The 20,031-nt window shown below is 43.3% G+C and overlaps 1 protein-coding gene across 3 annotated transcripts in view; it reads left to right on the plus strand.

The window, feature by feature from the left end:
- The window catches only part of LOC143807134 (uncharacterized), a 106,470-nt gene extending 92,346 nt beyond the window's left edge, over nucleotides 1-14,124 (plus strand). For all 3 annotated transcript variants that reach the window (XM_077288378.1, XM_077288375.1, XM_077288376.1), the window contains one exon: nucleotides 13,576-14,124. In XM_077288378.1, coding sequence (XP_077144493.1) covers nucleotides 13,576-13,754 — 179 coding nt within the window. In that variant the 3' untranslated portion in view covers nucleotides 13,755-14,124. The remainder of the gene's footprint in view (nucleotides 1-13,575) is intronic.
- Nucleotides 14,125-20,031: the final 5,907 nt, after the last annotated feature.

Consider the following 20,031-nt stretch of genomic DNA (forward strand, 5'->3'; position numbering starts at 1 on the left):
TCACAAGCGGTACTGTGTAGTGTTGTCTTCTGCAGGTTGGCTGCATCAGCTGGTTCGTTATCCTTGGTTCGTTTCCTATTTAACTCACCTGGATACTCAGTTCCTTGCCTGCTATCAATGTATTCAGTGCTCTTCAGATTCCTTGTGATTACCTTGCTCCCAGCCTCTCCAAGACAAGCTAAGTTTTTTGTCCGTTCATTTTTTGATTATCAGCATTCATCATGTTTCTTGTCCAGCTTGCTAAGATGTGATCTCCACGCTGGCTGGTTGCTCTAGGGGACTGAGTTTCTCCCCCCACACCATTAGTTGGTGCGGGGGTTCTTGAAATCTCAGTGTGGATATTTTGTTAGGGTTTTTTACTGACCGCACAGACCCCTTACTATTTTCTGCTATCTAGTATTAGTGGGCCTCATTTGCTGAATCTGTTTTCACCCCTGTGTATGTGCCTTCCTCTTACCTCACCGTTATTATTTGTTGGGGGCTTCTATATCTTTGGGGATTATTTCTCTGGAGGCAAGAGAGGTCTTTCTTTCTCTCTAGGGGTAGTTAGTTCCTCAGGCTGGCTCGAGACGTCTAGGATTTTTTAGGCACGTTCACCGGCTACTTCTAGTGTGTTTGGATAGGTTCAGATTTGCGGTCAGTCCAGTTTGCCACCTCCCTAGAGCTTGTCCTATGTTTGTTACTTAGCTGGAGTAATTCGTGATCCTCAACCACTAAGGATCATAACAGTATAGCAGGCCAAAAAAAAAAAGTGTTTAATGCATCGCAGAAGTGGGATAAAAAGAAGACCTGAGTATATTTTTTTTTCCTCCCGCTTTTCCTTTGCTGCAGTCTGTTTAGTTTCTTTCATCCCCTTGAACTCTGGGTGGTTTTGAGCTCAGCTGCAGACATGAATATTCAGACTCTGACGTCTAGTGTGGATCATCTTACTGCACGGGTGCAAAGTATTCAGGATTTTGTTATTCATAGCCCTATGTCAGAACCAAAGATACCCATTCCTGAGTTGTTTTCTGGAGATAGATCTAGGTTTCAGAATTTTAAGAATAATTGTAAGTTATTTCTGTCTCTGAGACCTCGTTCCTCTGGTGATTCCGCTCAGCAAGTTAAAATTGTTATCTCCTTGTTGCGCGGCGACCCTCAAGATTGGGCCTTCTCTCTGGCGCCAGGAGATCCTGCATTGAGTAATGTAGATGCATTTTTTCTGGCTCTTGGACTGCTTTATGAGGAGCCTAATCTTGAGAATCAGGCAGAAAAAGCGTTGCTGGCTATCTCTCAAGGTCTGGATGAAGCAGAGGTGTATTGTCAAAAATTTCGGAAATGGTCGGTGCTTACTCAATGGAATGAGTGTGCCCTGGCTGCAAATTTCAGAGAAGGTCTTTCTGAGGCCGTTAAGAATGTTATGGTGGGGTTTCCCACCCTTACAAGTCTGAGGGATTCTATGGCTTTAGCCATTCAGGTTGATCTGCGTTTGCGGGAGCGCAAATCTGTTCATCCTTTGGCGGTATTTTCTGAACAGAGACCTGAGTCTATGCAATGTGACCGAACTCTGACCAGAACTGAGCGACAAAGTCATAGACGTCAAAATGGGTTGTGCTTTTACTGTGGTGATTCTACTCATGTTATCTCAGCATGCTCTAAACGTTTAAAAAAAATTGCTAAACCTGTCACCATTGGTACGATACAGCCTAAATTTATTTTGTCTGTTACTTTGATTTGTTCTTTGTCGTCCTACCCGGTTATGGCTTTTGTGGATTCGGGTGCTGCCCTGAATCTGATGGATTTGTCGTTTGCCAGGCGCTGTGGTTTTGTCCTGGAGCCTTTGGAATTTCCTATTCCTCTGAGGGGAATTGATGCTATGCCATTGGCTGAGAATAAGCCTCAGTATTGGACGCAAATGACCATGTGCATGACTCCCGTACATCAGGAGGTGATTCGCTTTCTCGTTCTGCATAATTTGCATGATGTTGTCGTTTTGGGTCTGCCATGGCTGCAGGCTCATAATCCAGTTTTAGATTGGAAAGCTATGTCTGTGTCAAGTTGGGGTTGTCAGGGAATTCATGGCGATACTCCGTTGGTGTCTATTGCTTCTTCCACTCCTTCTGAGGTCCCTGAGTTTCTGTCTGACTACCAGGATGTATTTAATGAGCCCAGGTCCAGTGCCCTGCCCCCTCATAGGGATTGTGACTGTGCTATAAATTTAATTCCTGGTAGTAAATTCCCTAAGGGACGACTTTTTAATTTGTCTATACCAGAGCATGCCGCGATGCGGAGTTATATAAAGGAGTCTTTGGAGAAGGGACATATTCGCCCATCCTCTTCCCCTCTTGGTGCAGGATTTTTTTTTGTGGCCAAGAAGGACGGTTCTTTGAGACCTTGTATAGATTATCGTCTTCTGAATAAAATCACAGTCAAATTTCAGTATCCTTTGCCACTATTGTCTGATTTGTTTGCTCGGATTAAGGGGGCCAGTTGGTTCACTAAGATAGATCTCCGTGGTGCGTATAACCTTGTGCGCATTAAGCAGGGAGATGAATGGAAAACAGCATTTAATATGCCCGAAGGCCATTTTGAGTACTTAGTGATGCCTTTTGGACTCTCTAATGCTCCTTCTGTGTTTCAGTCCTTCATGCATGACATCTTCCGAGAATATCTGGATAAATTTATGATTGTTTATCTGGATGACATTTTGGTCTTTTCTGATGATTGGGAGTCCCATGTGAAGCAGGTCAGGATGGTGTTTCAGGTCCTGCGTGCTAATGCTTTATTTGTGAAGGGCTCAAAATGCCTCTTCGGAGTACAGAAGGTCTCCTTTTTGGGTTTTATTTTTTCTCCTTCTACTGTGGAGATGGACCCAGTCAAGGTCCAGGCTATTCATGACTGGACTCAGCCTACGTCTGTTAAGAGTCTTCAGAAGTTCTTGGGTTTTGCTAATTTTTACCGTCGTTTCATCGCTAATTTTTCTAGCGTGGTTAAACCTTTGACGGATTTGACCAAGAAGGGTTCTGATGTGACTAATTGGTCTCCTGCGGCCGTGGAGGCCTTTCGGGAACTGAAGCACCGGTTTTCTTCAGCTCCAGTCTTATGTCAACCAGATGTCTCTCTCCCCTTCCAGGTCGAGGTTGATGCTTCTGAGATTGGAGCAGGGGCTGTTTTGTCGCAGAGGAGCTCTGATGGCTCTGTGATGAAGCCATGTGCTTTCTTTTCAAGAAAGTTTTCGCCTGCCGAGCGGAATTATGATGTTGGTAATCGGGAGTTGTTGGCTATGAAGTGGGCATTTGAGGAGTGGCGACATTGGCTCGAAGGAGCTAAACATCGTGTGGTGGTCTTGACTGATCACAAAAACCTGATTTACCTCGAATCTGCCAAGCGCCTGAATCCTAGACAGGCTCGTTGGTCGCTGTTTTTCTCCCGTTTCAACTTTGTGGTCTCATACCTGCCTGGTTCGAAGAACGTGAAGGCTGATGCACTTTCTAGGAGTTTTGTGCCTGACTCTCCGGGAGTTTCTGAGCCGGCTGGTATTCTCAGAGAGGGAGTGATTTTGTCTGCCATTTCCCCAGATTTGCGACGAGTGCTGCAGAAATTTCAGGCGGATAGACCTGACCGTTGTCCACCAGAGAGACTGTTTGTCCCGGATAGATGGACCAGCAGAGTTGTTTCCGAGGTTCATTCTTCGGTGTTGGCGGGTCATCCTGGGATTTTTGGTACCAGAGATTTGGTGGCTAGGTCCTTCTGGTGGCCTTCCTTGTCGCGGGATGTGCGTTCCTTTGTGCAGTCTTGTGGGATTTGTGCTCGGGCTAAGCCTTGCTGTTCTCGTGCCAGCGGTTTACTTTTGCCTTTGCCTGTCCCGAAAAGGCCTTGGACGCACATTTCCATGGATTTTATTTCGGATCTTCCAGTATCTCAGAAAATGTCTGTCATCTGGGTGGTGTGTGATCGTTTTTCCAAGATGGTCCATTTGGTGCCCTTGCCTAAGTTGCCTTCCTCCTCCGATTTAGTTCCTCTATTTTTTCAGAATGTGGTTCGCTTGCACGGCATTCCTGAAAATATTGTGTCTGATAGAGGATCCCAGTTTGTGTCCAGGTTTTGGCGGACTTTTTGTGCTAAGATGGGCATTGATTTATCTTTTTCGTCGGCCTTCCATCCTCAGACTAATGGCCAAACCGAGCGAACTAATCAGACGTTGGAAACTTATTTGAGATGTTTTGTTTCTGCTGATCAGGATGATTGGGTGACTTTTTTGCCATTGGCCGAGTTTGCCCTTAATAATCGGGCTAGTTCTGCTACTTTGGTTTCGCCTTTTTTCTGCAATTCTGGTTTCCATCCTCGTTTTTCCTCGGGTCAGGTTGAGCCTTCTGACTGTCCTGGGGTGGATTCTGTGGTGGATAGGTTGCAGCAGATTTGGAACCATGTGGTGGACAATTTGAGGTTGTCACAGGAGAAGGCTCAGCGCTTTGCCAACCGCCGCCGCGGTGTGGGTCCCCGACTTCGTGTTGGGGATTTGGTGTGGCTGTCTTCTCGGTATGTTCCTATGAAGGTCTCCTCTCCTAAATTCAAGCCTCGCTTCATCGGTCCTTATAAGATCTTGGAAATCCTTAACCCGGTGTCTTTTCGTTTGGATCTCCCAGCATCGTTTGCCATTCATAATGTGTTCCATAGGTCTTTGTTGCGGAGGTATGTGGTACCTGTGGTTCCTTCTGTTGAGCCGCCTGCTCCGGTGCTGGTCGAGGGTGAATTGGAGTACGTGGTGGAGAAGATTTTGGATTCTCGTATCTCTAGACGGAGGCTTCAGTATTTGGTGAAGTGGAAGGGCTATGGTCAGGAGGATAATTCCTGGGTTGTCGCCTCTGATGTTCATGCGGCCGATTTGGTTCGTGCCTTCCACGCGGCTCATCCTGATCGCCCTGGGGGTCTTGATGAGGGTTCGGTGACCCCTCCTCAAGGGGGGGGGTACTGTTGTGAACTCTATTTTTGGGCTCCCTCTAGTGGTCACAAGCGGTACTGTGTAGTGTTGTCTTTCTGCAGGTTGGCTGCATCAGCTGGTTCGTTATCCTTGGTTCGTTTCCTATTTAACTCACCTGGATACTCAGTTCCTTGCCTGCTATCAATGTATTCAGTGCTCTTCAGATTCCTTGTGATTACCTTGCTCCAGCCTCTCCAAGACAAGCTAAGTTTTTTGTCCGTTCATTTTTTGATTATCAGCATTCATCATGTTTCTTGTCCAGCTTGCTAAGATGTGATCTCCTCGCTGGCTGGTTGCTCTAGGGGACTGAGTTTCTCCCCCCACACCGTTAGTTGGTGCGGGGGTTCTTGAAATCTCAGTGTGGATATTTTGTTAGGGTTTTTTACTGACCGCACAGACCCCTTACTATTTTCTGCTATCTAGTATTAGTGGGCCTCATTTGCTGAATCTGTTTTCACCCCTGTGTATGTGCCTTCCTCTTACCTCACCGTTATTATTTGTTGGGGGCTTCTATATCTTTGGGGATTATTTCTCTGGAGGCAAGAGAGGTCTTTCTTTCTCTCTAGGGGTAGTTAGTTCCTCAGGCTGGCTCGAGACGTCTAGGATTTTTTAGGCACGTTCACCGGCTACTTCTAGTGTGTTTGGATAGGTTCAGATTTGCGGTCAGTCCAGTTTGCCACCTCCCTAGAGCTTGTCCTATGTTTGTTACTTAGCTGGAGTAATTCGTGATCCTCAACCACTAAGGATCATAACAACAGACACAACAGTTGTGGGGACTATCCCGTGAGCACAGCAGGGGAGGACCACAACACACAAGCGCTAGAAGGTAGGCACAGATTTCCACCTGCAAAGGGAACTCTGGAGGTGCCATCGGACCGGCCGGACTTGCGCAGCCTGGTTAACCGTATTCCGGACTGAGGACCCTGAAGCCTTCAGTAAAGAGGTAAAGAGACTGCAACCTGGTGTCCTCGTTATTTACCGCGACCGGCACTTCACCACACCATAACGAGATCCCATACCACCACCTTCATTGTACGCCCCTCAGCAGGGTCACGGACCGGGTCTAGCCACCGTGACAATCCCAGAGCAGAGACTCAGAGGCCCGGTACCGGGTACCCCTCGGCCCTGCGGCAGTGGGGGCGCTACACTAACACAGGCCAACCCCTGTACCTTACGTTATGGCTGGCAGTGACTGCCCTGCTCACTAGTGCCATCCTTCTGTAACCGCAGGCGTCCTTTTCTGGTCAACGTCTTCTCGTAGATTTTCAGCGCTTGACTGTAGGAGGTGTCTCCTAGACCTGGGTTCCAATTCTCGACTGGCGTTGTCTGGCCTTGGTGACTTGGCCAGCGTGGGACGAAAGTTCTGGTCTTGACCAGCGCAGCCTGGACTCTGGATCTTAACTTGCATGGGTTGGGTCTCTCCTCATGTTATCTGGGTATTGCCTGGTGGTGAATGGTACCTTGGTGGTACATGTTTTTCCGCTGCAGCCTATCACACTCGCTTCAGCATCGTCTTAGGTCCATGTCTGCACCGCTCCTATTCTTGGCTACAAAGCCCCCTACGGTTTGGCGAAAAGGGCTTTTATATCTCCGAACTCTGTCATGCAAGGCACCTAACCAGGTTCGGCACAAGAACTGCCTCCCCCTGCAATTCTTCTGGTGCCAGTCAGTTTTGCCTGGTTTTGTCTAGCCAGCAAATGGCAGTCTTTCCTCACTAATGTCACACCACACAGGAGTTCTTCAAAGGTACCATCGCTTCCTCTTACATTGGCAAACCATACGGCCTGAACAGGTGTAGCTCCCTCACAGAAAAAGTCCACACAGCCAGCTAGGAAGTCCACCTTCATGTAACATTCTGGGGCGCAATAGACTAATATGTCGCCCGTGGCTCCCGCCCCACACCACGTCATACTGTCTGGGCAGGACAGCTGCATCATCAGGTTTCCAACATGGCCGCCAATGCCTTCATCAGAGCTTTAGCATTTTTGTATCCTCATGTACTGGAGCAGATTTCTGCTCTGTTCAACCCCTGATTTGTAAAGAACTGAAATATGGCACCCAAGGCATCTACTGTATGTACCTAAAATAAAAATGGTGACATTTTCCATCTGATGCCATGGCACCTGGGCAACATCTGCTCAGCGTTCTGAACATGGCTCTGTGCACTCTGTGGTGGCTGTTTTCATGACTGAATCTCACTGTATGCACTGCTGGTGCCGTATTCTCACAAAGTGCTGCATGTGAGGATTCCCAAGTCTGCAGTAACTCTAAGGCCGGACAATCCCTTTAAGAACCAAGAACAGAATAGGTGAATCATGTCATCTGTGGTGTTCCCCTATGTTCCATTATGTGTTGGATACCTGGGACTTGTCTGGCTATTGTGCTTTAATCTAATGACTGAAACAAGTTTGTGCATTCAGCTTTTACGAGACTTTATCATTTTTGTTTCTTACAGGAATTACATTGTTAATGGTAATCAATAACCGTATTTTAATGTCAGGAAAGCTGTTACTGGCCAATTTATGCCACGGGTTTATGGACTGCAGTTATGTATTATGACTCTGCAGTTTCCTCTGGCAAGCCTGCGGAAGTCTAAATATATCTTGGCATTTTTCTTTAATGTGAACGGTCACTGGGTTATTGCAGAGCTCCATCTTCTGCCTGAAATCACAACGTACACGGGGAGCTTCCTTTTAACCTTCGTCCGGCTGAGTATGTACAATTGTAACTATTCCGTTTTAAAATTGCAATAACTTTTTTCGAAAAGCCATAGAGGGCTGAAATTTCAATAAAATATCTCCACCCCCTTCTGAGATAAGGGGTCGAGATATTTTTGCATCCATAACAAGCTGCATAGGTACAAATGTACCCTCATATATTTTGAATGAAGATAATGCAAGGAAAAAAGAATAATATTTTTTTTAATGATAATGCTATTTTATTATTATAAACAAGTAAAAAAACTGTTCATTTACATTATAAAAGAAAATGTAAGAAACTTTTTTTATTGATTTTCTTCGCAAGTAATGCATGTTGTCTTTGCTACCAAGTATTCATCGCAAATGGGTTTCACACAAACCACACAAGACTTTCTAGTCTTACGTTGTTTTCGCCTCAGGTCTCGGCAGACATAGCAACTACCAACAACAGGGGAGGGTCCACGACTACCATGAGGTATTTGAGGGCCAGCTGCTGCTTGTGATGCTACCAGAATGCATCGTCCAAGCACCATTTCTACTGCACCTCGAAGAAAATGGTTTCTCATCATCATTCGGTTTGTACTACGATCTTCAATTGCAGGCATACACAGCTGATTTGCGAGATCTTTCAGGAACTTTCTTCGTTGATCCTTTGCCCTGAAGCTTGGATTGTGTTCTCTGTAGATGATGTAGGATGCTAACCCACTGACATCAATCATATTGTAGAAAAATGCCAGAGGCCAACGTAATGTTTGTCGTTTCAGTGTACTCTCCCAACATTTTATCCATAACATCAACTCCGCCTTTTGTTTTGTTGTAGTATTTTATTATCTCTGGCTTGGCTGCTAGTGTCTCTTCAACTTCTCCCGTCATGTGCATAGATGATAGAAGCACGACTGATTTGTTCTTCTTTGGTACATATGAACAGACTGTTGCATCATGATTGTAGGCAAAATTTGTCGAGTTTACAGGCCTTTCTTTGGCAGGCTGCATGTTGTTAGGTAGGAACCTTTTGTTTTTTCTCACTGTACCAACTAGTGTCATGTTCCAGGAGTTTAATACCTTAGCTAGTTCCATGGTTGTAAAGAAGTTATCGGTGGTGACATTTCTTCCAGAGCCTTTATGCAAGCTCACTAGGTCCAATACTGTTCGTTCACCAATGTTTACTTGTCAAGGACCATCAGTTGGTTTCCCAGTGTAGAGCTGACCTTGTAATGGGTAGGCGTTTGACGAGTCACAAGCCCAGAAAATCTTTATGCCATATTTAGCTGGTTTTGAAGGTGTATATACTGGGTAAATTTAGTATGGCCTCTAAATTTCTAGTGATAATTATTTATAAATGTCATTTATATATTATGTAAACCGTATACGGTTTCAGAATTTTCATTCCATCTTCGACTGTTTTTTCGACCAATAGGAAAATTGTAACATAGCCACCATCTTTATTTTGTGCTGAATATAAGTAAAACATCGTAAAACAATATGTAGACACTAATTATCCATTTTTCGTATAAAAATCATACCTATAGTGATAAGTTTCATACAAAATATATGTAAGCCAAGTCCAGGCTCAAAGACAATTTCTGACTGTTCTGTCCCCACATAAGGTATAACTGGCTGTTAGATGCTGTGAGACTTTCCCACCTTCGTATCCAAGAAACTGAAGACTTCACAAGCCTAGAAATGTGTGTGCTCACAGCAATGAGATGAACAGCAAAATGGCTACTGAGAGGAGGGAGGCAGGAAGAGAAGTAGAAACCACTTCCAGTTTGAATCAACTTAATTGACAGCAACATAAGTGAGCAGTAACAACACTGGCCAATAGATATCAGCATAACATTTGTAGCTGAATGAACTTTAGTTTCTGAAACCAAGTAAAGGAGAAAGTCTTCCCACAGTGGAGGTATATATGAAGGTACAATTGTACCTCTGCAGCCTGTTAACGTTGTAAAATTATGCAGCCTGACGGAGGTTAATACAATTACTTAGCTCACTGGTGTATGTGTAATATCTGCCCTCCTTTTGTCCTCCTCTTCTGTCCTTCTTTCTTTTGTCCTTCTTTCTTTTGTCCTTTCTTTTGTCCTTCTTTCTTCTGTCCTCCTTCTTTCTTCTGCCCTCCTTCTGTACTTCTTCTTTCTTCTGTCCTCCTTCTTCTTTCTTCTGTCCTTCTTCTTCTTCTTCTTCTTCTTCTTTCTTCTGCCCTCCTTCTTCTTTCTTCTGTCCTTCTTCTTCTTCTTCTTTCTTCTGCCCTCCTTCTTTTTTCTTCTTCTTTCTTCTGTCCTCCTCCTTCTTCTTTCTTCTGTCCTCCTTCTTTCTTCTGTCCTTTTGTCATCTTCTTCTGTCCTCTTCTCTATCTTGTACATTTTAAGTGATCAGTATTTGAATACCCATACATGTTGCTGTAAGGAAGTACATGGATCACTTGAGCAGGGGACTTCTTCCTTGAGGGTCCCAAAGTAACTGGTCCGCATTCCCCCACTCCCCCGATTTGCCAATCACCTGTACTAGAGACTTGTGCCTTCCCATTTAAATGGAGCACAGGTCGCACCTTTTATTAGAGTAGTAATAGAATCTCTATCAAACGTCTATAGAGATTGCATGGAATGGCAGTACACGCATGAGACATGACTTTTTTTATACCAAGAACAGCACCAAATAGGTCTAAAGATTATGTTCCATATTGCAGTTCTGGCTTACTCGTTTCAATTGCGCTAATCTGCAGTACCAGACAAACTGTAGACAGGTGTGGTGCTGTTTCAGCAAAGAAAAAAACAAACAAATCCTATACACATTAATTTGTACATTATTTCTATGACAGTACACTTATGGAATACTGTGTGTCTTATTTTGAATTATCTGCCTACATTCAATAGCTAGAAACCTTTGTCAGGGGACTTTCCTTCTCCTCTTGAAGTCACGGTCTTAGATCTGGTACCAACACTTTCCAATCAGGGAAATCTGGTGTCTCCTGATACATGTTCCTGTTCATTCAAAGTAAACTGGGCATCAAAATAGTAAAAAAAACAAACAAACATGTAAATCAATATTATACATGAAAATGATACTATGAGTAAGGCCATGTTCACACTAACAGTATCCGGTCAGTATTTTACATCAGTATTTGTAAGCTAAAACCAAGAGTTGATCAATCAGAGGAAATGTATAATAGAAACACGTCACCACTTCTGTATTTTTCACCACCTCCTGGTTTTCGCTTACACATACTGATGGGAAATACTGATTAAATACTGAATGTGTGAACGTGGCCTAAAGGCCCCGTCTCACATAGCGAGGTCGCTAGCGAGATCGCTGCTGAGTCACAAGTTTTGTGACGCAGCAGCGACCTCAGTAGCGATCTCGCTATGTGTGACACGTACCAGCGACCTGGCCCCTGCTGTGAGATCGCTGGTCGTGTCGGAATGGCCTGGACCTTTTTTTGGTCGTTGAGGTCCCGCTGACATCGCTGAATCGGTGTGTGTGACACCGATCCAGCGATGTCTTCACTGGTAACCAGGGTAAACATCGGGTTACTAAGCGCAGGGCCGCGCTTAGTAACCCGATGTTTACCGTGGTTACCAGTGTAAAAGTAAAAAAAAACAAACAGTACATACTCACATTCCGGTGTCTGTCCTCCGGCGTCTCAGCTTCTCTGCACTGTGAGCGCCTGCCGGCCGGAAAGCGAGCACAGCGGTGACGTCTGACGTCACCGCTCTGCTTTCCGGCCGCTGTGCTTACACAGTGCAGAGAAGCTGAGACGCCGGAGGACAGACACCGGAATGTGAGTATGTACTGTTTGTTTTTTTTTACTTTTACGCTGGTAACCAGGGTAAACATCGGGTTACTAAGCGCGGCCCCGCGCTTAGTAACCCGATGTTTACCCTGGTTACCTGGGACCTCGGCATCGTTGGTCGCTGGAGAGCCGTCTGTGTGACAGCTCTCCAGCGACCACACAGCGACAAAACAGCGACGCTGCAGCGATCAGCATCGTTGTCTGTATCGCTGCAGCGTCGCTGTGTGAGACGGGGCCTTAAGGCACAACTAACGCCTGAAATGAGTCAGTGTTTCCTATCACACCAGCATGTGGATTTTAATTTTATAACTTAGATAAAAATCTTCAAGATTTATTCCATATATTCCTAGATGTGCTGATCTACTTTTTTTTCTTCTACTATATACTCATTAAACTAAGAAACTTATGTTATCAGAAAAAATCCACTTCTTTCTCTTCCTGGAATTTAATCAGTTTAATTTATTTAGAAAATTATCAATTCACGGGAAAATCTGTATTCACTGAAGACAGATTTTATCTATTAGAAGATTGATGACAGTTGGTGCTCATAAAGTTCTATGGAGAGCTTGCGGTAGAATGTCTGGCTCCGTCTCTAGATCCTCTTTCTCCATAGAATTTTAAAAGCACCAACTATCAAATTTTTATCTTGGTAATTGAATACAGATTTCACCCATGATTTGAGAATGAAAGATCAGTCCAGGAGAAGAAACAAGCAGGTATATGACTTCACATCACCAGCTTTGCTTACCTTTCAATGCAAAAGTGAGCAGAGCAGGGATAACCCTTGAAGGGTCCATTGTGCCAGGCCAAGTGGAAGATTCTCTGGCCAATCCCAGCATGATTGGTCACTCTGTCTTGGTAAAGTCCCACACTACCTCCTCATCTCGCCCTCTCTCTGGTGTCCCTCAAGGCTCTGTCCTAGGACCTCTTCTCTTCTCAATCTATACCCTTGGCCTGGAACAACGCATAAAGTCCTATGGCTTCCAGTACCATCTATATGCCGATGACACTCAGATCTACCTCTCTGGCACAGATGTCACCTCTCTGCTGTCCAGAATCCCAGAGTGTCCATCAGCATTAACATCCTTCTTCTCCTCACGCTTCATCAAGCTCAATGTGGACAAATCTGAACTCATTATCTTTCCTCCATCTCGCACATCTTCCCTACCTGATCTATCTATCACAATAAATTAAATCATGCATTCCCCTGTCCCGGAAATCCGCTGCCTCCGAGTAACCCTTGACTCTGCACTGTCCTTCAAACCACCTATCCAAGCTCCCGTCACCTCCTGTCGCCTCCAGCTCAAAAATATTTCCAGAATCCATCCTTTTCTCATCCCTTACTCTACGAAAATGCTTGTGCATGCCCTAATCATCTCCCGCCTCGACTACTGCGGCATCCTCCTCTGTGGCCTACCTTCTGACACTCTCGCACCCCTCCAGTCTGTCCTTAACTCTGCTGCCCGACTAATTAATCTCTCTCCTCGCTACACTCCTGCTTCCCCTCTTTGCAAATCCCTTCACTGGCTCCCAATTTCCCAGCGTATCCAGTTTAAACTATTTAACACTGACCTACAAAGCCATCCATAACCTTTCTCCTCCGTATATTTCCACACTAATCTCTCAATATCTTCCCTCACGTAATCTCCAGTCCTCCCAAGACCTCCTTCTCTCCTCCACGCTTATTCACTCCTCTCAAAATTGCCTCCAAGATTTCTCCTGAATGTTCCCCATCTTCTGGAATTCTCTGCCCCAACGCACCCGGTTATCCACCATATTTGGATTCTTCAGATGGAACCTAAAAACCCATCTCTTCAAAAAAGCTTACAGCCTGTAATGACCACACGGCCACCTCAACACCATCGGAGCTACTGCAACCCCCAACCTACTGTCTTTCCCCATAATCCTGTAGAATGTAAGCCCGCAAGGGCAGGGCCCTCGCCCTTCTGTCTCAGTCTGTCAATGTTAGTTTGTTTACTGTAAGTGATATTTGTATTTTGATGTAACCCCTTCTCATGTACAGTACTATGGAATTAATGGTGCTATATAAATAAATAGAGAAAAATTGCTTTATTATGTATCTCGTTTTTTACATGGTTTTTCCCACCTATCTGCTGTCTTTTCAGGTTGCGGTGTCAACCTCGGCCTGCGTGGCCTGGAATCATCGGAACAGTTCATTTATAAAGTAGCCATAGCCGTGGACCAGAGCGACGTCTTTGAAGCCTTGGCAGCCAAAATCAAGCACTCCAAGCAAGTGGTGGAAGAGTTCAAGCTTCACGGACTTGAGACTTCAGTATTTGAATAAACTATTGGTCAAAGCCGAAGTCGAGACTGAAGGTCAAATTGCCATCTGGGCATCCAGTTCTTGAATGTGAATTACTTTTTACATTTATTTTTATTTTTTTTTGGAGAACATTTTGATTTAACCAAATAATTATCACGAAATAGAAATCTGTACTACTCGTCAATAGTATAATACGGAGATTGTGGTACTAAAGGGCTGGAGGTGAATTTATATTTATCTGCTGTTTTTGTGTATTTTGTCTTTTCTTTTTATTTATAATCGAAAACTTTTTTTTTTTTACTTTTTATTATTTTAATCGTTTTTCACTGGATCTTTTTTTTTTTTTTTACATTAATTGAAAATAAAAGTAAATGCAAAGAATTCACCTTGATTGGCCTAGTTTTCTGATTTTTGTTCCATATAGGAGAATAAAACTACATTTACACTGAAAGATGATCAAGAATGAGTGTTCTTAGAAGCACTCGTTCGATTATTTTTCCGTGTAAACAGGCTGCTGATCACTAGATGAATGAGCAAAGCGTTAATTCGACTTTTTGTGGATGGATCCTTATTCTCTACATCACATCGTCTCGTGTAAACAGGACTCGCACTGCCGAGAACAATTGCAGCCTATGCATACTGAATGATCTAGTAAAAAACGCTCAGTGTGCATTGTTTTCCATGGTCTGGCAGTGTAAACATGCTATTAATGACTACCGATTAGTAAATGTTTACCGATCGGCTGTTTAGCGCTGGCGGTCGATCATTGTAAACTGACCCTTTCGACTACCTACCATTGAGGTTAAGTAGTCTAAGTGCCCCCCTAGTGTACTAACTATAAATTATCAAGTAAAAACCACACACTGCCCATGGGTCGAAAAGAACAAAGTTTCACCAAACGGCAAAGCTGAGTGCTCGTTGTTTTTTGTTTGTTTTGTTTTTTTTGGGGGGGGGGGCAAAATTTCTTCTTTGGTTTAGTAGTGGACAACTTTTAAAAAAAATTATTTATTTATTTAAAGCAAATTTTAAGCACCTTAGTGAATTGAGGTTTTGGGTTGAATCGGGCAAATTGGATCAGAATCATATTGTGATGTTATTCTTATCTATCGTAGAGGGCTACACTTTGGAGACTACTGGTCTAGAGATAGACATGGTCCTCTTCACTTTTTCTCATGGCTTGACCTATTCGGAGATGGTAAGCGTTGATTTGGAGGGGGGAAGCAAAACACATTTTTCTGAGATTCCGACTAAGATGTTTATGTAATTCATGACCGAGTGACCACCCAGTGAATGTGATTTTGGTTGCCGCCTGTGGAGTATTTAGCAGTTTTTTTTTTGTTTTTTTTTCATGATTATTATTGAATTTGTATTGTGAGAAATTAAGTTCTCAACAATATTTGCGCAAAGGTTATGGTAGAGGCTTCTGAAAAAGTGAGAACTAACGGCATCAGCACATTATTTGCTAGTTAATAGTGTTTAAAAAAAAAAAAAAAAACTGAAAAAATTTTAAATTTTGTTTTGAGAAATTTTTGAACCAAAATTAGTTTATTTGCCAATATGTTATACTACGTACAAATGAAGGTCTTGTCCTTCATACGTGGCTAGCCGAGGTCGCATTACAGACTGTGTGTGGCCTTGGGCGAGACGGAATGTGCCTTCTGGAAAAATGTCAACACCTGGAGCTTTATTTTGGCTGAGATCTGTATTTCTATATTTATTCCAGAGTATCTCTGCATCGTTGACTAAATATTTTAATTCCTTCTTTACATTTTAAACATGATTTTTTTTTTTATACAGTCCACATCAAACTAAGGTCGCCAATTCAAAATGATGAGTTAAATGCTGAAAAAATTGCTGTTATAATATCTGCAGTAAATAATGTGATCCTTTATAAAGCATGGATTGGGCGCCTCTAGCCCGAGATGACACGGAAGCTGCAGATGTTCTGTGCTCGTGTCCCACAGATGAAGATAGCAGCGGCAGGCCCGTTTTCTCCTGTGATGTGTGTGTGTGTGTATATATACTCCATCTCCAGTGTCTCTTAGGGTACTGTCACACTCAGCAACTTTCCAACGATCACGACCAGCGATACGACCTGGCCGTGATCGTTGGAAAGTCCTTGTGTGGTCGCTGGAGAGCTGTCACACAGACCGCTCTCCAGCGACCAACGATGCCGAAGTCCCCGGGTAACCAGGGTAAACATCGGGTTACTAAGCGCAGGGCCGCGCTTAGTAACCCGATGTTTACCCTGGTTACCAGCGTAAAAGTAAAAAAAACAAACAGTACATACTCACATTCCGGTGTCAGTCAGGTCCCTTGCCGTCTGCTTCCCGCTCTGACTGAGTGCCGCCATAAAGTGAAAGCAGATCACAGCGGTGACGTCACCGCTGTGCTCTGCTTACTTTCCGGCCGGCAGTCAGTCAGTGCGGGAAGCAGTCTGCAAGGGACCTGACGGACACCGGAATGTGAGTATGTACGTTTTTTTTTTTTTTTTACTTTTACGATGGTAACCAGGGTAAACATCGGGTTACTAAGCGCGGCCCTGCGCTTAGTAACCCGATGTTTACCCTGGTTACAAGCGAACGCATCGTTGGATTGGTGTCACACACACTGATCCAACGATGACAGCGGGAGATCCAGCGACGAAAGATAGTTCCAAACGATCTGCTACGACGTACGATTCACAGCAGGGTCCCTGATCGCTGCTGCGTGTCAGACACAGCGATATCGTATGGATATCGCTGGAACGTCACGGATCGTACCGTCATAGCGACAAAAGTGCCACTGTGAGACAGTACCCTTATTGTATAAACACCAGCCCCAGTAGTTCCATTGTGACGTATATGTTCCAGCTCTGCTATCTCACATGTGATGAGTATATGCCCCAATCCCGGTGTCTCCCATGAGATGTACATACTGCAGCCTCGGTGTTTCCCATGTGATGTATATACTACAGCCCCGGTGTCTCCCATTTGAATTATATGCTCCATCTCCGATGTCTCCCTTGTGATGTACATACTCCAGCCCTGCTGTTTCCAATGTGATGTAGAAACTCCAGCCCCGGTGTTTCCCATGTGACGTATATACTACAGCCCCGGTGTCTCCCATTTGAATTATATGCTCCATCTCCGATGTCTCCCTTGTGATGTACATACTCCAGCCCTGCTGTTTCCAATGTGATGTAGATACTCCAGCCCCGATGTCTCCCGTGTGATGGCAGCACTATTTGGTCACTGTGTGGCAGCACTATTTGGTCACTGTGTGGCACCACTATTTGGTCACTGTATAGTGGTAACATTCAGCTGCTGTATAATGGTTCTATTCTGCTATTATTTTTGTGGTTTCCATTAAATCCTGTTTTTAGGTGACTTCATATCATGCTTATTGTATAAGGTATATAGCAATATCCTGCACCATTGTCTTATTTGATATAGGTGTGGTATTGTAAATGCATTATACTACGGTATTATTTAGAAGTGTTTTATGCTGGGGGAACATTATACGGGTAGTAGAGAAAATGTGGAATACAGCTCCCCAATCTGGCATTTTGGGTCAGGGAAGGTCTGGAGTTATAATCCTGTAGACCAGGAGCAATGGTAATTCAAGCAGCTGGTCAAGAAAAACCAATCAAAAATCCTAATCCTGTGCTGCGATAACATCTGAAAACCTGAGGCTTTTCTTATTACAGCACGGAAATAAGTGAAATATATATATATATATATATATATATATATATATATATATATATATATATATATATATATATATACAGTACAGACCAAAAGTTTGGACACACCTTCTCATTTAAAGATTTTTCTGTATTTTCATGACTATGAAAATTGGAAATTCACACTGCAGGCATCAAAACTATGAATGAACACATGTGGTATTATATACTTAACAAAAAAGTGTGAAACAATTGAAATTATGTTTTATATTCTAGGTTCTTCAAAGTAGCCACCTTTTGCTTTGATGACTGCTTTGCACACTCTTGGCATTCTCTTGATGAGCTTCAAGAGGTAGTCACCGGAAATGGTCTTCCAACAATCTTGAAGGAGTTCCCAGAGATGCTTAGCACTTGTTGACCCTTTTGCCTTCACTCTGCGGTCCAGCTCACTCCAAACCATCTTGATTGGGTTCAGGTCTGGTGACTGGAGGCCAGGTCATCTGGCGTAGCATCCCATCACTCTCCTTCTTGGTCAAATAGCCCTTACACAGCCTGGGGGTGTGTTTGGGGTCATTGTCCTGTTGAAAAATATTATTATATATATATTATATATATAATATTATTCTGGTCTCTAATCTGAGCTGCTGTTAACCTGCGATTTCTGAGGCTGGTGACTCGGATAAACTTATCCTCAGAAGCAGAGGTGACTCTTGGTCTTCCTTTCCTGGGGCGGTCCTCATGTGAGCCAGTTTCTTTGTAGCGCTTGATGGTTTTTGCCACTGCACTTGGGGACAATTTCAAAGTTTTGCCAATTTTTCAAACTGACTGACCTTCATTTCTTAAAGTAATGATGGCCACTCATTTTTCTTTACTTAGCTGCTTTTTTCTTGCTATAATACAAATTCTAACAGTCTATTCAGTAGGACTATCAGCTGTGTATCCACCAGACTTCTGCACAACACAACTGATGGTCCCAACACCATTTATACGGCAAGAAATCCCACTTATTAAACCTGACAGGGCACACCTGTGAAGTGAAAACCATTCCCAGTGACTACCTCTTGAAGCTCATCAAGAGAATGCCAAGAGTGTGCAAAGCAGTCGTCAAAGCAAAAGTAGGCTACTTTGATGAACCTAGAATATAAGACATATTTTCAGTTGTTTCACACTTTTTTGTTAAGTATATAATTCCACATGTGTTAATTCATAGATTTGATGCCTTCAGTGTGAATTTACAATATTCATAGTCATGAAAATACAGAAAAATCTTTAAATGAGAAGGTGTGTCCAAACTTTTGGTCTGTACTGTATATATATATATATATATATATATATATATATATATATATATATATATATATATATATATATATATATATATATATATATATATATCTTTTTTTTCCCTAATTAAAAACACTTATTTCTGTGCTGTAATAAGAAAAGCCTCAGGTTTTCAGATGTTATTGCAGCACAGGATTAGGATTTTTGATTTGTTTTAATTAGGGAAAAAAAAAAATTATATATATATATATATATATATATATATATATATATATATATATATATATATATATATATATTTATTTATAATTTAATGCTGATTGGTGGAATTTTTGCATCCACCAATATCCAAGGAGTTGAGTTTGCACTTGTAGTACTTTTCTTTCTACATGTAATGTCTCATAGTGACCATTAGATGGAATGATTGAGTCACGCAGGAAATTTCAAAGGCAATCTGTCCCCTTTCTATGAAAGAGCTCATTATAAGAAATATGTAAATGTCTTCGGCCCATGACGGGTCGCTTTGCCTTCTGCGTAGTTGCAATTTTTGCATATTTTTTTTCTCTGCATGAATTCACTTTAATTGATTTTGAAATTACCATCTCTTCTACTATAAATGTGAAAAACCCTTTGATAAGCCTGAAAAACCTTTTCTTGTGTTTCTTAAAGGGACACTGTCACCTGAATTTGGAGGGAACAATCTTTAGCCATAGGGGCGGGGTTTTCAGGTGTTTGATTCACCCTTTCCTTACCCACTGGCTGCAATATGGGATTGAAGTTCATTCTCTGTCCTCCATAGTACACTCCTGCGCAAGGCAAGATTGCCTTGTGCAGGCATGTACCACGGAGGACAGAGAATGAACTTCAATCCCATATTGCAGCCAGCATGCAGCCAGCGGGTAAGGAAAGGGTGAATCAAACAACCGAAAACCCCGCCCCTATGGCTAAAGATTGTTCCCTCCAAATTTAGGTGACAGTGTCCCTTTAAGGGTCTGGACTCCTTGCTTTCCAGAGAAACAACAGCAAAATCAATCGGTTCTGCAGCAGCTGGAGCAACGTTTACTTATTGTGAGGCAGTGACCCCTGTTACAGCTAGGGTGCACTGTATGTGCTCTGCAAAATGTGCATGGAAACGTAGTGAGGCCATGAGGGCGTACTACAAACACAGGTGTGGCTGTAATTAGAATAGTGAAGCAGTGACTGATTAAAAAGCCCTGTAGTAGTGGGGGAGGTGTGTCAGTGTGTTCTTGGAAGCAGACAAGGCAGTTGTCTGCAGAGCTCTCTCTGTGTAGAGCAACACAGAGGCTAAAGGAACCAGAGAGACTGACACCCTGCGTCTAGGGCTGT

Source organism: Ranitomeya variabilis, chromosome 2 (assembly GCF_051348905.1).
Source record: "Ranitomeya variabilis isolate aRanVar5 chromosome 2, aRanVar5.hap1, whole genome shotgun sequence".
In the NCBI taxonomy this organism is placed as follows: domain Eukaryota; kingdom Metazoa; phylum Chordata; class Amphibia; order Anura; family Dendrobatidae; genus Ranitomeya; species Ranitomeya variabilis.